General features: G+C 47.4%; 2 protein-coding genes across 2 annotated transcripts; both read right to left on the bottom strand.

Annotated features, from left to right (window-relative positions):
- Positions 1-251: 251 nt before the first annotated feature.
- On the bottom strand, positions 252-3054 carry klhl40b (kelch-like family member 40b). The gene is made up of 6 exons (XM_066679765.1): positions 1921-3054; positions 1466-1626; positions 1094-1201; positions 829-1014; positions 535-684; positions 252-363 (listed from the first exon to the last, which is right to left on the bottom strand). Exons 1-6 carry the CDS (start codon positions 3052-3054, stop codon positions 252-254), a joined length of 1851 nt encoding a protein of 616 aa, XP_066535862.1.
- A 6028-nt stretch (positions 3055-9082) lies between these two features.
- On the bottom strand, positions 9083-18551 carry hhatlb (hedgehog acyltransferase like, b). The gene is made up of 13 exons (XM_066685405.1): positions 18425-18551; positions 16646-16778; positions 14864-14970; positions 13391-13458; positions 13183-13296; positions 12163-12357; positions 11681-11890; positions 11051-11222; positions 10743-10887; positions 10617-10652; positions 10329-10530; positions 9727-9868; positions 9083-9570 (listed from the first exon to the last, which is right to left on the bottom strand). The coding sequence occupies exons 3-13, from the start codon at positions 14967-14969 to the stop codon at positions 9356-9358; spliced, it is 1605 nt and encodes a 534-aa protein (XP_066541502.1). The 5' UTR covers position 14970; positions 16646-16778; positions 18425-18551; the 3' UTR covers positions 9083-9355.
- Between the last annotated feature and the right edge of the window lie 105 nt (positions 18552-18656).

Raw genomic sequence — 18656 nt, 5'->3', positions numbered from 1 at the left:
TGGAAGCACTGTGTGCCAGGGGAAGACTTACATAATGTATAGAATTTACCAGGAAAAGCTTAAAAGGTAAAAAATCGCCTATAAATTTAGCTTGAGCTGGACTGTTTTAACTATTGGAAGCTACTCAGAATAGGAACCAAATGATGCAGATTTTTCCATGAATATGTTCAGAATGGATGCTCAAAAATCTTGGTTTTTATGGTGCTGAAAGACTCGCGCTGCTGGTTTTGGTGGACTGCTCCAGTCTTTCGTCACAGTTTTGTGAGTCTCAGAGTGTTGAGGCGGACTCCTAGCATTGTGGCGCCGGATGCATAGCGAATTTCTCTGAGAATGCCGTTCCACTTCCTCTCCGCTTCATCAAACCTGAGGAGAAACAGTGAGTTCTTCGATCATTTACACGATAGTACAAAAGGTCATTTAAACTCTCAGCCTCTACTGTGATCAGACCATAACGAGAACATGAACATGGGCATCACTCAGATAATGAATAGAGAATTCCAAAAGTGTTTTACTCTACACCTTGTCATCACTTACCTCCAGATATCAGTCATCTCTTTGGGCGTCAAGTCTTCATTGTCTTCACCAGGAAGCATTGCAAAGCCCCCTACAGCATAGATGTTATTTCCCACTGTGATCAAACTGAGGGAGCTCCTCTCCTGAGGGAACTCCACAAACTCAGACCACCTGCAAAAAATCATTTGCCCATTTTTCACCAGTGATTTTTTAAAATAAATATAATCAGCAGATAGCTTTGTTACTGAGGTATAATCAACGGACACAACTAAGTAATTTCTCATTGTTATTGTTATACCGACTGTAGGCACTGACTTGTTTGCTGCAATGTCATAGACCTCCACACTTCCAGTCAGACCAGCCTCAGTAACTCCTGCAGCAACGTAGATCTTTCCTTTGTGGACAGTTATGCCAAACAGAGAGCGGGCAGTCTTCAGAGGAGCTACGTCCTTCCATTCACCTTTCTTAATGTCGTAGGCACAAACTCTATTTAAACACTGTCTGTAAAAAAAGCAGAGTTTGTTTTAGAATTTTATAAAGTTATGATCTTCTAAAACATAGGACTTTGGGTTAAACTCACTTGCTGTCCCCTTTTCCTCCGATTACATACACAATTCCGTTGTGAGACGCTGTCCCATGGCCATACACTGGATAGGGAACGGGGTCAGACTCCGTCCATTTGAAAGATCTAGATCAGGGTGAAAGAATGTATGTGATAACGTGGTAATGCTGTTTCAGGTTACTTCTGGTTAGAAAAGGAAATGAAGAACACTTGCAAAGAAAAGAAGCAGCAGGAGAAAGAAATACAGCCACGGTCTAATGCTAAGACCAGAGTAAAAGATAACAGAATAAAGACAAAGGTATATTTGTTGTTCTTCATGCCTGTAATTTCCTGCTTACTGATTATTCCCAACATGGAAAATGAATCCCATTATGACTTTGAGGAACTCACTGTCTATCATAAACCAGGACAGAATCCAAAGTGCTCTCTCCTTCCTTCATCTCTTTGCCGCCAATCACAAAGATGGAGGTCTCTGCTTCGCCCATGCTGAACAGGAAGCGAGGGGAGGGCATAGGGGGCATGCCCAGCCAGTCTGAACTTGCAGGGTCAAACTGTGAGGAGTTAAAAAATGAGAAGTAGGTCTAGATCCTCGTGAACTGTATTTATATATTAATATGGAAGTCAATTACCACGACCCTGCACTGGATAAGCGGGTACCAAAACTAAAAAAACAAATATGGAATGGAGAATTTGGCTAATTTGGCCATTAAAGAATGTCTGAATTCATAGTTCACACACCATACCACTCTGAAGTACTTTGTTTACATCTCAGTTAGTGGTTTACTGTGGTTTTGATAAATCAGATCTTATCCAAAGCTTGACATGAAATAGATTGGATTTTATACCTGCAAGAAGTATGAGCTCAGCTGTTCCTCTTTGCTGTTTTCATTGAAGAAAAGTCCTCCAGCCACAAAGACCTGGTTCTCCTTGGTGACCAGGCTGCAGTGATTTTTTGGAATCTGGGTGGAAAGTGATGCCACGTAGCAGTCGTTTGCTGCAGGGTCATAAGCCACAGAGCCTGTGTCCGTTATCATGAAAATCAAGTCTCTGAGGAACATACCAAACCTCAGGTTATCGTTCAGGACTCCAGGAAGCAGATCTTCCTGCCCTTCTTCCTCTTCTTCTCCTTGCTCTTTCTTCCCTTCATCCTTATCCTTTTTCTCACTTTTCTTGCTCTTCTGGACTTCCGGAAGCTTCCCAACGTAGGCATCTTTGACCAGCTGCAACTTCTTGGCGATTTCTGGGTTGGAACGCAGCCATTCATGGTGCTCAACCTTCTTGGAGAAGTATTCCTGAGGGATCAGCCGGAAGCGCACACAGTCCACCAGACCTGGAATCTCATCCAGCCTCTTGTCACAATCATGGCCGACCCACATGATCAAGGACTCAAAAACATCCTGCTCCGTCTCCACGTTTAGGGTGTCCGAGGCCAAGATGGCCGCCAGCTCACTGGGGTTCAACTTTAGGAACTCCTCATCTTTGGAAATCAGCTGGAAGCGTTCGCAAGCAAAGTTCCTGGCGGATATAGCCAATCTTGGGCAATCGAGCATCAGGCCCAGGCGGAAGATCGCCAGGCAGTTGCTCAAGCTCAAGCGCTTTTGCAAGAAAGATACACAGACGGTGAAAATGGATGGGATCTGGAGCATGTTGGCCAGGGCGAAGATGTCTTGGACGTTCTGCTCAGTCACGTTGATGCTGGAGGTGTAGAGGTACTTGAGGATCATGCCCATCACACCAGGCTCAACGTCTTCCAGTACGATTTCCCTTTGCTTGCTCTCTTCAACTCCAGACTGGAAGAAAGCACGGAAGTAGGAGCTGCAGGCAGCCAGTACCAGCCTGTGGCAGGGGAACTCCTTGTCCTTAATCTTCAGCACACAGTCCACCATGGTGTCGTTGTCCAGCAGGTCGCAGAGGCCATCCTGCAGCAACGTTTGCTGGTACATCCGAGGCTCCTCCATGGGATCTATAGGCAGAGCCATGTTTGATCCTCAGTCTTAGACTGTCTCAGCGGAACTTTGGGCCAGTCCTTTGGACTAGTGTTTGTCCTAACTATCCCTCCGACAGTGTCCAGTCCCAGGCTGGGCACGTTCAACCCTACCCTGTGGATTAGCAGACTTCCTCAGCTGTCCTGACACTTCAGCTGAACTCCAACTGGACAGGCTATTTATAGGTCAGGCCTTTGCTTGTACATGTGAAATATAACCCCCATCCAGTGCAACAGCTGACACACTGCCCCTCTATGAGGCTGCAGCTTCTGCCCCTGAGTCATAAGGACCCAGGGCCTATTGGTGAGGTCAGTGTTTATTAAGGGAGATGCCTACTGCCAACCTACTAAAAGTCACTGGGAAATTTAAATTTTAGATTTAATACATTTACACGAGGAACCAAATAAAACAGAATACAATGTAACACCAAAGTCCCAAAGTCTTTTTACTTCGACTGACTTACCACAGTAAATACAAACTGATTTTTATTTTTTTCCCAGAGCAGGTGTCCAGCATGAACTGAGAGACTCTGTGATTATGTAAGAGTGCAGAAATACTCCACAGCTTAGAGCAGGACATCACATCAACATCATTGATATTTATGCCTTTATGAGTTTGTATGAGCTGCAGTGTGACAGAGGCAAAAAGGGTTCAACCTCATAAGCTCTGAGAAAAACAGATGACAGTGGTGTGTACAACATACAGCCATTTTTACGTACTATCAGAACCACCAATGAACATCTATGTGTCATGTTTTATAAGTAATCAGCCACAAATTTAAACCCACTGACAGCTGAAGTGATTAACACTGATTACCTCCTGGTTCCTATCACCACCACCGTGAACAATTCTGACTTTTCACATTCATTCATTCATTCATTCATCTGTAACCCTTATCCAGTTCAGGGTCGCGGTGGGTCCAGAGCCTACCTGGAATCATTAGACGCAAGGCGGGAATACACCCTGGAGGGGGTGCCAGTCCTTCACAGGGCAACACACACACACTCACACACACCTGCGGACACTTTTGAGTTGCCAATCCACCAACCAACGTGTGTTTTTGGACTGTGGGAGGAAACTGGAGCACCCGGAGGAAACCCACGCAGACACAGGGAGAACACACCACACTCCTCACAGACAGTCACCCGGAGGAAACCCACGCAGACACAGGGAGAACACACCACACTCCTCACAGACAGTCACCCGGAGGAAACCCACGCAGACACAGGGAGAACACACCACACTCCTCACAGTCACCCGGAGGAAACCCACGCAGACACAGGGAGAACACACCACACTCCTCACACACAGTCACCTGGAGGAAACCCACGCAGACACAGGGTGAACACACCACACTCCTCACAGACAGTCACCTGGAGGGAACCCACGCAGACACAGGGAGAACATACCACACTCCTCAAAGACAGTCACCCGGAGGAAACCCACGCAGACACAGAGAGAACACACCAACTCCTCACAGTCAAGTCACCCGGAGGAAACCCACGCGGACACAGGGAGAACACACCACACTCCTCAAAGACAATCACCCGGAGGAAACCCATGCAGACACAGGGAGAACACACCACACTCCTCACAGTCACCCGGAGGAAACCCACGCAGACACAGGGAGAACACACCACACTCCTCACAGTCACCCGGAGGAAACCCACGCAGACACAGGGAGAACACACCACACTCCTCACAGACAGTCACCTGGAGGAAACCCACGCAGACACAGGGAGAACACACCACACTCCTCACAGACAGTCACCTGGAGGAAACCAACACAGACACAGGGAGAACACACCACACTCCTCACAGACAGTCACCTGGAGGAAACCCACGCAGACACAGGGAGAACATACCACACTCCTCAAAGACAGTCACCCGGAGGAAACCCACGCAGACACAGGGAGAACACACCACACTCCTCACAGTCACCCGGAGGAAACCCATGCAGACACAGGGAGAACACACCAAACTCCTCACAGTCACCCGGAGGAAACCCACGCAGACACAGGGAGAACACACCACACTCCTCACAGACAGTCACCTGGAGGAAACCCACGCAGACACAGGGAGAACACACCACACTCCTCACAGACAGTCACCTGGAGGAAACCAACACAGACACAGGGAGAACACACCACACTCCTCACAGACAGTCACCTGGAGGAAACCCACGCAGACACAGGGAGAACACACCACACTCCTCACAGACAGTCACCCGGAGGGAACCCACGCAGACACAGGGAGAACACACCACACTCCTCAAAGACAGTCACCCGGAGGAAACCCACGCAGACACAGAGAGAACACACCAACTCCTCACAGTCAAGTCACCCGGAGGAAACCCACGCGGACACAGGGAGAACACACCACACTCCTCAAAGACAGTCACCTGGAGGAAACCCATGCAGACACAGGGAGAACACACCACACTCCTCACAGTCACCCGGAGGAAACCCACGCAGACACAGGGAGAACATACCACACTCCTCAAAGACAGTCACCCGGAGGAAACCCACGCAGACACAGAGAGAACACACCACACTCCTCAAAGACAGTCACCCGGAGGAAACCCACGCAGACACAGAGAGAACACACCAACTCCTCACAGTCAAGTCACCCGGAGGAAACCCACGCGGACACAGGGAGAACACACCACACTCCTCAAAGACAGTCACCTGGAGGAAACCCATGCAGACACAGGGAGAACACACCACACTCCTCACAGTCACCCGGAGGAAACCCACGCAGACACAGGGAGAACATACCACACTCCTCAAAGACAGTCACCCGGAGGAAACCCACGCAGACACAGAGAGAACACACCAACTCCTCACAGTCAAGTCACCCGGAGGAAACCCACGCAGACACAGAGAGAACACACCAACTCCTCACAGTCAAGTCACCCGGAGGAAACCCACGCGGACACAGGGAGAACGCACCACACTCCTCAAAGACAGTCACCCGTAGGAAACTCATGCAGACACAGGGAGAACACACCACACTCCTCACAGACAGTCACCCGGAGGAAACCCACGCAGACACAGGGAGAACACACCACACTCCTCACAGACAGTCACCTGGAGGAAACCCACGCAGACACAGGGAGAACACACCACACTCCTCACAGTCACCCGGAGGGAACCCACGCAGACACAGGGAGAACATACCACACTCCTCAAAGACAGTCACCCGGAGGAAACCCACGCAGACACAGAGAGAACACACCACACTCCTCACAGACAGTCACCCGGAGGAAACCCACGCAGACACAGAGAGAACACACCACACTCCTCAAAGACAGTCACCCGGAGGAAACCCACGCAGACACAGAGAGAACACACCACACTCCTCACAGACAGTCACCCGGAGGAAACCCACGCAGACACAGGGAGAACACACCACACTCCTCACAGACAGTCACCTGGAGGAAACCCACGCAGACACAGGGAGAACACACCACACTCCTCACAGACAGTCACCTGGAGGAAACCAACACAGACACAGGGAGAACACACCACACTCCTCACAGACAGTCACCTGGAGGAAACCCACGCAGACACAGGGAGAACATACCACACTCCTCAAAGACAGTCACCCGGAGGAAACCCACGCAGACACAGGGAGAACACACCACACTCCTCACAGTCACCCGGAGGAAACCCATGCAGACACAGGGAGAACACACCAAACTCCTCACAGTCACCCGGAGGAAACCCACGCAGACACAGGGAGAACACACCACACTCCTCACAGACAGTCACCTGGAGGAAACCCACGCAGACACAGGGAGAACACACCACACTCCTCACAGACAGTCACCTGGAGGAAACCAACACAGACACAGGGAGAACACACCACACTCCTCACAGACAGTCACCTGGAGGAAACCCACGCAGACACAGGGAGAACACACCACACTCCTCACAGACAGTCACCCGGAGGGAACCCACGCAGACACAGGGAGAACACACCACACTCCTCAAAGACAGTCACCCGGAGGAAACCCACGCAGACACAGAGAGAACACACCAACTCCTCACAGTCAAGTCACCCGGAGGAAACCCACGCGGACACAGGGAGAACACACCACACTCCTCAAAGACAGTCACCTGGAGGAAACCCATGCAGACACAGGGAGAACACACCACACTCCTCACAGTCACCCGGAGGAAACCCACGCAGACACAGAGAGAACACACCAACTCCTCACAGTCAAGTCACCCGGAGGAAACCCACGCAGACACAGGGAGAACACACCACACTCCTCACAGACAGTCACCTGGAGGAAACCAACACAGACACAGGGAGAACACACCACACTCCTCACAGACAGTCACCTGGAGGAAACCCACGCAGACACAGGGAGAACATACCACACTCCTCAAAGACAGTCACCCGGAGGAAACCCACGCAGACACAGGGAGAACACACCACACTCCTCACAGTCACCCGGAGGAAACCCATGCAGACACAGGGAGAACACACCAAACTCCTCACAGTCACCCGGAGGAAACCCACGCAGACACAGGGAGAACACACCACACTCCTCACAGACAGTCACCTGGAGGAAACCCACGCAGACACAGGGAGAACACACCACACTCCTCACAGACAGTCACCTGGAGGAAACCAACACAGACACAGGGAGAACACACCACACTCCTCACAGACAGTCACCTGGAGGAAACCCACGCAGACACAGGGAGAACACACCACACTCCTCACAGACAGTCACCCGGAGGGAACCCACGCAGACACAGGGAGAACACACCACACTCCTCAAAGACAGTCACCCGGAGGAAACCCACGCAGACACAGAGAGAACACACCAACTCCTCACAGTCAAGTCACCCGGAGGAAACCCACGCGGACACAGGGAGAACACACCACACTCCTCAAAGACAGTCACCTGGAGGAAACCCATGCAGACACAGGGAGAACACACCACACTCCTCACAGTCACCCGGAGGAAACCCACGCAGACACAGAGAGAACACACCAACTCCTCACAGTCAAGTCACCCGGAGGAAACCCACGCGGACACAGGGAGAACACACCACACTCCTCAAAGACAGTCACCTGGAGGAAACCCATGCAGACACAGGGAGAACACACCACACTCCTCACAGTCACCCGGAGGAAACCCACGCAGACACAGGGAGAACATACCACACTCCTCAAAGACAGTCACCCGGAGGAAACCCACGCAGACACAGAGAGAACACACCAACTCCTCACAGTCAAGTCACCCGGAGGAAACCCACGCAGACACAGAGAGAACACACCAACTCCTCACAGTCAAGTCACCCGGAGGAAACCCACGCGGACACAGGGAGAACGCACCACACTCCTCAAAGACAGTCACCCGTAGGAAACTCATGCAGACACAGGGAGAACACACCACACTCCTCACAGACAGTCACCCGGAGGAAACCCACGCAGACACAGGGAGAACACACCACACTCCTCACAGACAGTCACCTGGAGGAAACCCACGCAGACACAGGGAGAACACACCACACTCCTCACAGTCACCCGGAGGGAACCCACGCAGACACAGGGAGAACATACCACACTCCTCAAAGACAGTCACCCGGAGGAAACCCACGCAGACACAGAGAGAACACACCACACTCCTCACAGACAGTCACCCGGAGGAAACCCACGCAGACACAGAGAGAACACACCACACTCCTCACAGACAGTCACCCGGAGCGGGAATCGAACCCACAACCTCCAGGTCCCTGGAGCTGTGTGACTGCGACACCCACCGTGCCGCCCGACTTTTTAAACTTTTCTGCATTTTTTGACATGAAACTGCTCTGATTTCATGTGCATTTCATTCGTTAAATTTTCCTTAAAATTTAGGCTCAAAAAATCCATCTCTCTCTGATTAAATATTTCTCCTCCAATATTCAGCATTTTAAGAAGATGGTAATTCAAATAGTGATGAAAAAACAGCCAGATAACACCCACAGACAAGACTTTTTTCACTCTTTTATTTCCCCCTTAGTGTTAACGCACAGTGAGAGGCAACGAACACAGAGTCCAAATAATTGTACACAAGTACTTTTACTGTGTAAATCTAAACAATAAAGACTATGGTCATTAAGGTTGACTGACATCATATGAAATCTGTTGAGTTTCTCTATTAGTTAATTACTGATCAATTTAAAACCTCACACGCGTGAAATAATGAAGTCACTTGTGTTTTCTGGTAAACGAGGACTGACTACAAATCTATAAATAATCCGTCGAGAACTAACTTCCAGGAAATATCTTTCTACTCTGCCTTTTCCTTGTTGGGGTCCTGGGGGGCAGAGGGGGCTGTGGTGGAGAATGCAGAAGTGGCGCTGGTGGGTGGGGGGACAGGGACAGGGACAGGAGGGGGTACGGGATCTGGATCATCGATCAGCGCCTGCTTTCTTTCTCTCTCTTTAATGATCTGCACCAAACAGTAAGTCACAAACATCACCGTGATCGTGGACAGAGGGAAACCTGTATCAGGAGAGGGAGAGATTAGCTCACAGATAAAGGCCTCGCATTAAAGGCAGATTAATCTAATCACTCCATTTATATTCAGTTTTAGAGTCAGGGTGTACAATGTGATATTTGGTTTCTACACTGACTGTGCAAACAGGACACACTCCTTACCTTTCAGCAGCAGTCTTTTGGCAACAAGCTTCGCAAAGTCCAGACTGCTGAGGGCCAGGACATTGAACAGGACTATGCTCCAGAAGTTGAACGTGTTGAACACGGCTCTAATTCTGCGGGACATTGATTCAGACATTGCCATCTAGGGGCAGAAAGAATAAGGATTTTTGAGATCTGTATGTATCTGTATCTACAAATGGTGTTTATTGATCAAACCCTAGACTAAATTACTGACCAGTGGAGTGAATAAAATACATTATTACACTGATATCTGTGATAAACACTCTGATGAAAGCAGGAGAAATGTGTGAGAGTAAGGCGCTGAGCCACTATGACACGGGCAAAACTGTGATGGTCATAATGTTTTGGTCAGAGCAGAGCATCTCCAAAATGGCAGGTTTATTTAAGGGGTTTCCAGTGTGCAGTGGTTAGTACCTAATAAAAAAAATGGTCCAAAGAAGGACGAGTAGTGGACTAGCAGCAGGGTCATGGGAACCTGTCAGAGGTTTTAATCTTTTGGCTGATTGCTGTATGAGAGATATTACACAGTTTGCATGGTCATTTATGTAGTACATCCTTCTACTTCCAGCTCTATATCTCACCTCAATGGAAATAAAGGGCTCCATCTTGAAAAACTTGCCCATCCACAGCTCAAAGTTCAGGCCGAAGCAGCAGAGAAAAGCCCATATGAGGACGACCCATCTGGGCCCCAGCCACAGAACCGTGACCCCGAAGGTGCAGAGCGAGGCTATCAGCTCGTCTAGTACGTTCTCGTGTTTTCCACCAAGGTAGTTATAGACATACCTGCAGAGATATTCCTCAGTAAGATGTACACGCACGTGTAAACACTATGACTCTTCAGAGATGAAAAATAAATGAATGGAACTTACTTGCAAAGCCAGTCATTGATTCCTCTGTCAAAGTGCCTTTAAAAAGAGCGGCAAGGCTTTCCATTAATAGCTCCATCCACCAAAAGCTTTAAAGGAATTAAGAAAGGAACAGAAGAGCATACTCACGTCTCAGAGAAGACATAGAGCATCGTGATGCATTTGGGGGGTTTAGGGGGGTCCAGATGGTCCAGTCGAGAAACTGTGTTTATGACCCCAAACATCACAGCGGCCTTCACCCAGTCATACACCACATTCATGTACGCCAAACCAGCTGGAGCAGAGATATGAGGACGTTAAACGGGTTAAATATGTATAAAAGATTTATATAATAGATTTATAATAATTAAATATCTGTCATAAGTATTATACATTAGTAACAATAATATTTATCACAGGAGTTATATGTTAGTATCTATATCTAAAAGACCACACACCAATTGTCCAGTCTGAGAGGTGTTTGAGCAGCTTCGGGTCACTGGGAATGGTCAGAATGTACATGAAGTGGAAGACCACAGCCACGATGATGATAACCCCCAGGTTCAACAGGGCCTGAACTGAAATGTTCCACATCTCCCTCTCTTTCCTGCTCAGGTCGGGTTTATTGGCCTGCAGAGGACCCCACACACAGCACACAGCCCTTACTTTAAAATATGACGTGTAATTTGCATGAATACTCCATGAAACCCTGTGTTTTGTCATTAGCAAGTTAGCAGCCTAGTGGCTAATGGACAGCATTTGAAACAGAAACACTCACATACTGATGGTTTTATCAAATATTTATATTATAGCAAGTATCTCTGTGTCAGGGCTCGGACATGTTGTGGTTGAAAGGGAAACTTGGGCCTGTGGGTATGATTTATGTTGTTAAATAACGAGGATTGGTGTAAAAACGCTGTTCTACAGGAATACACTCGAGTTAATAAATTACCCACAGCGCCCTCTTGTGGAGAAACATCATATTGGTCCTTTTCCAAGTAGAAAGCGCCTTACTTAAGTTGCTTAACAATTACCCTATCGTCAAACTGCTGTGAAAACGTCATGCAGTGAATTTCATCAGCAAATACCTGGATGTAAAATTGATCAAAAGTCATGATGGGTCCGAAGTAGAAGAAGGGGAGGTAGAAGTTGTACTTAAGCAGCTCCAGGATGCTGTAGTTTCCCTCTTTTCTCTCACAGTTCTCCAGAGCAAAGCTCATACAGCGCATGATGGTGAAGCCACAGCCGCCGTAGAACAGAAGAGGACGGAGCTCGAAAGAACCGGTCACAATACCGGCCTAAAGGGCACACAGTTATATTTCTGTAAACCAGAGGTGGGGAGGGATGGCATAGTGAAATTGGGTAAGATTCCAGTCCTTGGGCCAGACTCCCACAGAGGGAGGAGGCTATCTGTAAATGATAGTGTACTTAAGTATGTTCAGTATGTACTAACAGTACAATAAAAATAAAAAAACTGAATACACACACAAGTAGCATACTTTTAAGCAATACGTCTGTGAAACACATTACTCCTGGGTCAGTATCTCCTCACTCTTCTTTGTTTGTTTACCTGCCAAGAGACGAATGGCTCCATTTTAAACATGGCCAGTGTAGTGAGTCCAGCAGTGAAGCACAGCCATCGGAGTTTAACCAGTGAGATGCTGTAGAGCAGCACACAGTGGGACAGGATAAGACTGACGTACGTCCAGCCCATACTGGTCAGCACAGCCAGAAGACCGTAGACCATGAAAACCAGCGAGCGGTACTGAGAGGAGAGGAGTATAAGCAAATTAGATTGTCATCTCTGCAGGTGTCCCCCTACATTTATAAATGTTTTAATAGCTTAAATGCTAAGAGTTTGAATATTAAAAACACTTTGTTGTATCTCGACTGTCTGTTTTCACAGCAGTGTGCTCTTCTCCCTCATTGCTCACTAGCAGCTTAACACCAAGTCACAACATTTCATATGTCCTCGTAAATCTTACCATGGATTATAAATAGTCTCAGCATATTTAGGTTCGTTTAGGTTCGGAATAAGGGCCCAGAACATCAAAGGTTTACCACAAATAAAAGCTCTCTGGGAACGATGTTCACTCACTTGGAGTTCAAGAGACAAAGTGTGAAGAATATGTCACATACGCTAGATTATATCAATAAACCCCATCCTGTTCTGAGTTGTGCAGAGGCAGAACTGGTTTGAACCAGGTGTTGTTTTACTGTATCACACTTTAGTCCCTCTATTTCTTACCAAACGTCTGCTTTCTGCACTTCTGACCCCCGTTTACAGTTTACGCTGAGGCGCTTCTAAACTGTTCACACTTTCTGTGCCTCCGTCTTCAGCGAGTTGTCACCTTTGTCGTGTTCATTTCCTGTTGCCCTAGGTCACTTGGTTCTGAGTTTCCGTGCCCTGTTTGGATGCAGTTACCTCTGCACTCTCTTCACCCCACAGACTCTTATTCTACCATCATTCGCAAGCTTTTGAATATAAGTCTTAATACTGCTGCAGTGCTACTAATGGTTAATGCAGGTTTTGAATACATCCTTAATTACTGCTGCCGTGATGCTGGTTATTAATACGAACTGTTCTCACCTGTGGAGCCAGCATGGAGCAGATCTTGGCGAATATGACATGTCCAGACATCGCAAAGACTATGTGCTCACGGAACGTGCAGAACCACATCATCCACTCCAAATCAGCCGTGTCCTGGAGGAGTGGAAACAGATGATTGACTTTCAGCCATTGTGCTACTTAGTTCGGTATGTTTTAGACAGGAAAGGGCTTTGTGATTGGATCTCACCATTTTCCTGCCAAAATAATACCATCCTGGCTGGACACTGGACTTGAAGGATTTCCGGTTTGCGTTTGCTTCATAGGAAATAGCAAAGATTTGTCATTAAAGCAGTGCAGTTTATAACCAACACTGAGGATCATTCATTCATTCATTCATTCATTCATTATCTGTAACCCTTATCCAGTTCAGGGTCGCAGTGGGTCCAGAACCTACCTGGAATCATTGGGCGCAAGGTGGGAACACACCCTGGAGGGGGCGCCAGTCCTTCACAGGGCCACAGACACTCACACCAAAGGACACTTTTGAGTCTCCAATCCACCAACCAACGTGTGTTTTTGGACTGTGGGAGGAAACCGGAGCACCCAGAGGAAACCCACGCAGACACAGGGAGAACACACCACACTCCTCACAGACAGTCACCCGGAGGAAACCCACGCAGACACAGAGAGAACACACCACACTCCTCACAGACAGTCACCCGGAGGAAACCCACGCAGACACAGGGAGAACACACCACACTCCTCACAGACAGTCACCCAGAGCGGGAATTGAACCCCTGGAGCTGTGTGACTGTGACATTACCTGATGCGCCACCTTGCCGCCCACTGAGGACCAAGGTAAATCAAATGTTTAGTGTTTCACACACTCACCCAGTAACTGACACACTCAAAACTGTGGACAGTTTCACACACTCACACCTGAGCACCCGTGTTTCATACGCTCACCCACGACCCCAAGCCCCTCGAGCTGTGTGTCCCTGTGCCATGTTATAAAAATACGATTTACAAATCTTTTTCAAATGTTTTATTGTATAACTACAGTTGAATAGCTTCGCTGTTAATTATAGTAAGAGACTCAATCATCCTGGTGGTATCCAGTCTTCTAAATCAGATCCACGCTGGAGGTTTGGGGCCTAAAAAACAAACAACCCCATCCTATTTTTCTTCCTGTCTCTAGAGTATTAATACGGACACATGATCCCTTCGGCATTGTCGACATAGCTCACAGCAGCTGGCCCTGCCCTCTGCCCTTTCCCTCAGACAATACACAGCTCCATATCCCTCCTGCACAGTCAGAGAAATAAATAACCGTGTCCATACAAGCCTTGCTTAATTGATTAAATTAGCAATAAGTCAATTTGTTTTATGAATTGGACCTCCCTTGAGATGTCAGATTAGCTTCACGCTCCATAGAGCAGGTCCCTCACAGGGGGGTGTCCGTGATTAAAAGAGCTTTAGTACAGAATCTGAATAGAATTTAGACTGAGATTCAGCTTAATCTTAAATAAAATAAAAAAATCTAATGCTGATTAGTGCTTACAGTGTAAACGTATGTGAGCACTACTGTAGGCACTTCAGTTCAGATAGCTGCCTTACAAATGACTAGAGACGTGCTGACCTGAGAACACTGGTTAATATCGCCTCAGGATATGAGTGTGTATGTGTGAGAGTGTGTGTGTGTGTGTCCATTCACACTTACAGCTGGACACTTCAAAAACCCAGCTGGCAGCCCAGAGCATGGCCAAGGACAGCACCACATAGTAACTGTAGAGCTCACACCTGGGTAAAGCAGTTTTGACCCCCATCCTGCAACAGCAAGCCACAGCACAACAACACAAATCATAAAATGAATGCATTTCAATACAAAAATTCAAAGAAAGAAAGAGCAGGCATTATTTGACCATTCTCAGTGCCATCGTGGTGTGTGAGTGTGTGTTGTGCTGGTGTAGAGTGGATCAGACACAGCAGTGCTGCTGGAGTTTTTAAACCCTGTGTCCACTCTCTGTCCACTCTGTGAGACACTCCTCCCTCGTTGGTCCACCTTGTAGATGTAGAGTCAGAGACAGTAGCTCATCTGTCACTGCACAGTGTGTGTCGCTCGTCCTCTAGTCCTTCATCAGTGACACAGGACTCTGTTGGCTGGATGTTTTTGGTCGGTGGACTGTTCTCAGTCCAGACACTGAGGGGTTTAAAAACTCTCTTGTGATCCTGACTAAAGCACCAAAGTATGCAGAGCATCAGAGGGACTACAGCCCATTTGTAGGAGTACCAAGGGCACCTATAATGACAGCAGAGCTGACAACATGGACAATAAGTGTACAAACGTTGTCATTTTAATATTACAGCGGATCTGTGAATATAAATAATGAATTGAACCATAACAATGTGTTAGCATTAGAAATAGCATTAGCGTTAGCATTAGCATTAGACGCTATGTCATGTTTTCTTTTCTTTTTCTGATGCCGTTAGTGAAACATTAAGTTTCATCCAATAAAAACACAGAGTGATTAGTTAAATACATTTAAAAAATAATGGATATTTTTAGTGAAAGCTTGACTTTTTTCACATGAACAAATACACAGCTTTTGTTTTAGCATTTGTCACAGCGTAAGAAAATGTGGGAAACTGCAGAACAGACTTACTACAGCTTTGGACTTATACTACAACAATAAATGTCAACCATTTTAAGTCCCATAGGAAGCTAGACATGCTGTGACAAAGGTCTGGTGATGTTCTATTGCCAGCAAAGTTCACACAGCTTTTTTTTTGTGACATTTTTAAATACTTCTGATAAACTTTACAAACCTTTAACCTGATGATATATGTTAGTAACATCAACAAAACCTTTATCTGGACATTAAAGAAGGGGCGTGTCACGGTTAGATTTTCAGGCAAAAACTGCCAGCACGTTACTCTATTATTAATAACACAGTATTCAATCCAGCAGTCTTACATTTTAAAATCTGATTGGAAAGTGCTCGAGTTTCCCCCAACATCTTCAGTGGAGCGAGAGGGGCAGAAGTTTCCAGCTCAATGTGATCTGGAACATTTACACTCCAGCAGGCCTCGCTATTTTTAACCGGGCTATTTCTCTCCTCTCAATTGTGTTCCGAGCATCACACCAGAGCATTCCAGTTTGGGATTTTACACTCTGAATTGTTAGAGGCTTCAGTACGGTAGAGCAGCAGGGGCTTGGAACAGTTCCGAAGACAAACTGCACTGAGGCCTGTGGGTTTTTGTAAAGGGAACATGCAGGAAAAGTAGGTGAACATCCAGAAGGGCTGTTAGATGGAAAACGCTCTGATTGATCTGTTAGTTCACTCGTGCGCTGAAAAATGCCTTCCACTGACCCCTGCTGTACTAACCTTGAGTGCAGTAAGGCCAATGCAAAGTGAAAAGGCTGCTTACATCAGTCAGATGCCCTCTGAATAGCGGGAGAGAACAACGGCTTTAAGATAAAAGTTTAAAAATGACAGCTTACTAGACAACGGACAGATCCAGAGCTGGTGGGAAAGCAACAGAGCGTCCACGCCGGGCTGGGCAGTGGCGGACAGTTAAAGGTGAAGGGGGCAGGGCTTCAAAAGTGGGCAGAGCTGCTGGGCCTGGAGACCATCCTGCAGACATCAGAATGAATAATGAGCTAATGATTAAACATATGCACTGCTTGTTTCTGTAACTGGGAAAAATGCAGACATTTAGTAATTTATAATAACAGCTTATAGTTAGATAGGGTTTTATAGTTATGAGATATTAAGTCATAAATATTTGAAACTTTCTCGTTACAGTTTATTAAATAGCTATACACCGAACAGCCGTAACATTGTGACCGCTTTTATTCTGCAGTCACTGTCCACGCTCTCTGACCTTACAGGAGCACTCTGTAGTTCTTTAATTACAGACTGTAGTGTATTTCTCACTCTACGTACATGGTTTGGCCCCTTTCACCCTGTTCTTCAACAGTGAGGATACCCACAGGACCACCACCAAGCGGATTTCATTTACCAGCAGAGATAATGACTGGTTTACAAACTCCAGCAGTACTGCTTTGTCTGATCCACTTGTGCTAACCCAGCACACACTGACACCACCATCACGTCAGTGTCACTGCAGCACTGAGAAATATCCACCAGCCAAATCCTACCTGCTCTGTGTGGGGTTCTGATTATTGAAGAACAGGTTGAACGGGGGCAAAAAAAGTATGCAGAGCAACAGGCATTACTAGTCTGTAACTGTAGAACTGCAAAATGTTCCTGTTTGGTCAGTGGAGCTGAGAGGAGGGACAGTTGTGTGTTTCAGTCCCGCTCCAGGTGTTCTCCCTGTGTCTGCGTGGGTTTCCTCCGGGTGACTGTCTGTGAGGAGTGTGGGGTGTTCTCCCTGTGTCTGCGTGGGTTTCCTCCGGGTGACTGTCTGTGAGGAGTGTGGTGTGTTCTCCTTGTGTCTGCGTGGGTTTCCTCCGGGTGACTGTCTGTGAGGAGTGTGGTGTGTTGTCTCTGTGTCTGCGTGGGTTTCCTCCGGGTGACTGTCTGTGAGGAGTGTGGTGTGTTGTCTCTGTGTCTGCGTGGGTTTCCTCCGGGTGACTGTCTGTGAGGAGTGTGGTGTGTTCTCTCTGTGTCTGTGTGGGTTTCCTCCGGGTGACTGTCTGTGAGGAGTGTGGTGTGTTCTCTCTGTGTCTGCGTGGGTTTCCTCTGGATGACTGTCTGTGAGGAGTGTGGTGTGTTCTCCCTGTGTCTGCGTGGGTTTCCTCCGGGTGACTGTCTGTGAGGAGTGTGGTGTGTTCTCCCTGTGTCTGCGTGGGTTTCCTCTGGATGACTGTCTGTGAGGAGTGTGGTGTGTTCTCCCTGTGTCTGCGTGGGTTTCCTCTGGGTGACTGTTTGTGAGGAGTGTGGTGTGTTCTCCCTGTGTCTGTGTGGGTTTCCTCTGGGTGACTCTCTGTGAAGACTGTGGTGTGTTCTCCCTGTGAGGGTGTGTTCCTGCCTTGCGCCCAGTGATTCCAGTGACCCACCGCTGCCCTGAACTGGATAAGGGTTACAGACAATGAATGAATGATTAGTGTACTTTAAAACATATGGTTTAACCCCTTCAACCCTAAGCTTATCATTCAGTCATTAATAATCAATTATTTCTAATAAAACTGAAACCATTCAGTATCTACAACTAATTTTCCAGTTCATTTTCACTAAAGTAATGGAGATAAGGCCTCAAATATGAACCCACGGTACGAGGGGTTAAATCTGCTTTAAACTCAAATAAAAGAACTTACCTGAATGTTGTTTCTGGTTTGTGAACGGGACCAGCAGCGGGGGAAAACAGAACGACGGCTTTGTTCATTGTGTAGACAGGAGTCAGCTGGATCAGAAGAAAACAAAGTCTCTCTCTCGTCTCTGAAAGAGGGGCATTTGTTTCTGCTCTGGGTTTCACTGTTTTTAACCCTTAGATGATTTAAGAACGCTGTCCCTAAAACACTACATATATTTAAATACTGTTATTAAAAG

Source organism: Hoplias malabaricus, chromosome 1, assembly GCF_029633855.1.
Source record: "Hoplias malabaricus isolate fHopMal1 chromosome 1, fHopMal1.hap1, whole genome shotgun sequence".
In the NCBI taxonomy this organism is placed as follows: Eukaryota; Metazoa; Chordata; class Actinopteri; order Characiformes; family Erythrinidae; genus Hoplias; species Hoplias malabaricus.
This window is presented reverse-complemented; position numbering and strand designations above follow the sequence as displayed.

Coding starts and splice junctions, on each gene's coding strand:
- klhl40b (XM_066679765.1), bottom strand. CDS start 3,054: ATGGCTCTGCCTATAGATCCCATGGAGGAGCCTCGGATGTACCAGCAA. Junction 1,627..1,920: donor TGAGCTCATACTTCTTGCAG/GTATAAAATCCA, acceptor AACTCCTCACAG/TTTGACCCTGCAAGTTCAGA. Junction 364..534: donor GAGATGACTGATATCTGGAG/GTAAGTGATGAC, acceptor GTTTCTCCTCAG/GTTTGATGAAGCGGAGAGGA.
- hhatlb (XM_066685405.1), bottom strand. CDS start 14,969: ATGGGGGTCAAAACTGCTTTACCCAGGTGTGAGCTCTACAGTTACTAT. Junction 12,358..13,182: donor GCTCCATGCTGGCTCCACAG/GTGAGAACAGTT, acceptor CTCTCCTCTCAG/TACCGCTCGCTGGTTTTCAT. Junction 9,571..9,726: donor CAAAAGACTGCTGCTGAAAG/GTAAGGAGTGTG, acceptor CTCCTGATACAG/GTTTCCCTCTGTCCACGATC.